Source organism: Antrostomus carolinensis, unplaced genomic scaffold, assembly GCF_000700745.2.
Source record: "Antrostomus carolinensis isolate BGI_N321 unplaced genomic scaffold, ASM70074v2 scaffold7258, whole genome shotgun sequence".
Lineage (NCBI taxonomy): Eukaryota > Metazoa > Chordata > Aves > Caprimulgiformes > Caprimulgidae > Antrostomus > Antrostomus carolinensis.
In genome coordinates, this window is record NW_010334926.1 from 1 (window position 1) to 3,124 (window position 3,124).

The 3,124-nt window shown below is 42.4% G+C and overlaps 1 protein-coding gene across 1 annotated transcript in view; it reads left to right on the forward strand.

Annotated features, from left to right (window-relative positions):
- Positions 1-2,164: 2,164 nt before the first annotated feature.
- Positions 2,165-3,124, forward strand: part of LOC104529902 (acetyl-CoA carboxylase) — a gene marked incomplete at its 5' end in the record, with an annotated part of 86,438 nt that continues 85,478 nt past the window's right edge. Inside the window, one exon of the mRNA XM_010174340.1 lies at positions 2,165-2,278. Within this exon, the coding sequence (XP_010172642.1) occupies positions 2,165-2,278 (114 nt within the window). The remainder of the gene's footprint in view (positions 2,279-3,124) is intronic.

A 3,124-nucleotide genomic window follows, 5' to 3' on the forward strand; every position in this document is an offset into this window, starting at 1 on the left:
CGAGGTCCCTTCCAATCCCTGACAGTCTGTGGTTGCCATCTGCTGAGTGCCAGGTCACACCGTTAACCAGAAGATCATCATTCTTTCTTCTGACTCACGTTACTCTTCGTGTCTGAGGGACCCCGTGGCACGTTTGGTGTAATCGTGGTGAAGGCTGTGGCACTCTGTGGGTTGCCAGGCTATTTGTGTGGATGGTTTAAGTTTGTCCTCCAAGGGCAAACGTCGTGTCAAGATACCTTGATGCTTGTGTTGCTGTTATTGATGTATCTCTAGGAATCCATTATTAACAAGGGGCTCTGAGGATGGTTTTAGTAATAGTGTAATGCTGCCATCATTCACCTTTTTTAGCTAGCAGGCATTTAAGGCAGGATGAGAACTACTTCATCTTTCATATATTTGTTGAAATATAGTGTGATTTGAACTTGTATGTTCATTTTATGGACTTAAACTGACTGTTGTGTGCCCATCCCAGCCTTAACTGGACAGAATCGCCTGTGGCCTGGCAGGTGTCCTGTGTGCTCTCGGATTTTTGTTGCCTTGAGCAGTAACATTACAACACCTAGGAATTTCTGACTCAAATACGCTGAAGGCAGTTCTGGAATTATTCACTGTGAATTCTCACAGTGACCCAGAGTGGATAAATTTACAGAACTTTCTTTGGGAACAATCATTGTGATGTTTGCTGGCCGAAGACTGATGAGGAGGGGACAACGATCTACTACAAATTATTAGCTTAGATTTTTTTTTTAATGAGTAATTTGACTGCGATCTCTCTCCCTAAGACATGAACATCATCATTCCTAGAGATGGGGCCAGAGAGAAAGGGGGTCAAGAGGAATGTGGGGGAAAAGCTGTTCAGCTTTGGAATTGCATGTGGTATGAGCTGTTATTTGTTAGTCGGTCTATGGGACTTGTATTATTTTGCTTTTGCTTTATTTTCCCTGGCAGGTTTATCAATCTGACCTGCTGGGCAGAGCTTTCACTTTTTCCCTTTCTGTTTCCTGGATCTTCAAAGGGCTTTTTCTGGACTATATGTGCTTAAAATCTCTCAAAACTTTTAAGGCACCAGCTCTCTTTCCTCTCACAAATCCCTGATTTAACTCGCATTTTCCTCCTGTGATTCATTTATCAAGAGAAAAGCTGTGAAGTTACACATCAGAGGCTCCTAGAGGATTTCCAGCTTTGGGAGTGGGAGGGAAGAGCCTCACAGTGTGAGTAGTTGGAGACTCTGGGATTATTCATGGCAACTGAAACTAATTTTGGCAGAAAGTGTGCATGAGAGCACACCTCCTCTGTTCAGAAAACAAAACAGATTAAAGTCTTTACTGTTTACATTTTTGGAATTATTGAATCCAGAAGAGTTTTAAAACAGCATTAACAATGAAAATTATATTTTTCAGTTGTATTGTTTTATACAGGCAATTTAGACAGTAAATAAGGTAGTGGACATCCTCAGAACCAGGATTCTCTGATGAGAAGAAATATTATGAAGTCAGTCCTTTACTGTGGGAGGAAACACATACTGTTTATGGCTTTAGTTAGCTTTGCTTAGCCTTGTTACAGGCATGACAGGATCTTTTTTTCTGGTGTTGCTGAGGCTGTACAAAGCACGTGGTTGGTTTGTGGTTGTGGAGGTGTTGGGGGTTTTTTGGTTTTGGGGTGTTTTTTTAAGTGGACCTTAGGAGGTTCTCCCAGCAGTTAACTCTGGTCACCTTTCATGGTGAAAGCTTGCCAATCTTTGTGTACTACACAAGACATTATGCTACAGTTAAATGCTCTTTGAATTTGCATCGCTGCTGGGGGAGATTTCTGATACAAAGCTGAAACTGGGTAATGGGAAAATGTTTTACTTGGGTTTCTTTGACAAGTCAGTGTTTCTCATGTGTTTGGATGCCAAAACACATGCTACAAATACAAAAATAGGGGATGGTGCCCGTCCCTTCTTTTCTCTGTAGCTTCATTTATATTTGTAACATTGTTGCAAGCCTAATACTTGTACCATTGTTAGCTCTGAATTACAGAATAATTTGGATAGGAACCTCTAGAGGTGATGTGGTCCAGCACCTGACTGCATATATGTATGGATTTCAGCTTTAAACTCCTTTACAGGAGGATGGAAAATGGTTTTCCTCTGCTCTAAACATTTTCAGTTCTCTATTTTTAGGACCAGCTCTGTGGCCGTGACCCCACCTTGACAGATGAGCTCATTAATATTCTGACAGAGCTGACCCAGCTCAGCAAGACAACCAACGCTAAAGTGGCTCTGCGAGCACGGCAGGTAAGGGAGCGTGTTTAGCAACCCAAGCTGGTCCCTGCTAGGGACAGACTGTGCCCTTGCTGCTCAGATCAATACTGACTGCTCCTGCCCAGAGCTCGTGCTTTTGGGAAGCCTGTATCTCTTGATGTTTATTTTGATTACTATGCAAATGTGAAGAGTAAATTATTAACCATTGAGACAGTCTAACAAAGATTGCAGGGGATTCCTAATCACTGGAAAATTTGGAGTTAAGGTTACATTCCTTTGTCCCTGCTCCTCCAAGGAGTTTTGTCTGCCTCAGACAGGAGTTAGTTGAGAGTAGCCTATGGGTTGTGTGGTGGAGGAAGTCGAAATACACAGTGACTGTGGTTCCTTCTGGCTTCATAATCTGTGAACCTGACAAGCACAGGCTGCCTGGAACGTGGAGGCAACTGTACACTAAACAGCCAGGACATGGTCTCTGGGTTCATCAGCTGCCTTACAATTGTGAATCAGTCTGTGCAGAGAACGGGGAGAGAAATCTACACAAGAACCAGATGTTCTTCACAACTGCTAAGGAATTCTTGCCAAGAATTATGTTGGTCTTTTGCAGGGTTTCTTCTAGCTTTTGAGTTGTGTTTTGTGAATTTCTTTCTAACCTGAAAATAATTGGAAAAACTCTTGATAACTGTCAATTGTAAGAGTCTAGTACAGATAATAGTGTGAATGGCAGATACCCACCTGGATATTATTGTGAGCTTCCTCTTTAGCAGTTAGTCTGTAGCCAGGAAGGAGTGAGAGGGCCTAATGGTTTCACGGTAATGCCAGCCCCATAGTCTGATTACTCCTCTCACTCCACAGTCCCTATCTTCATTCTAAAAGTCTTCA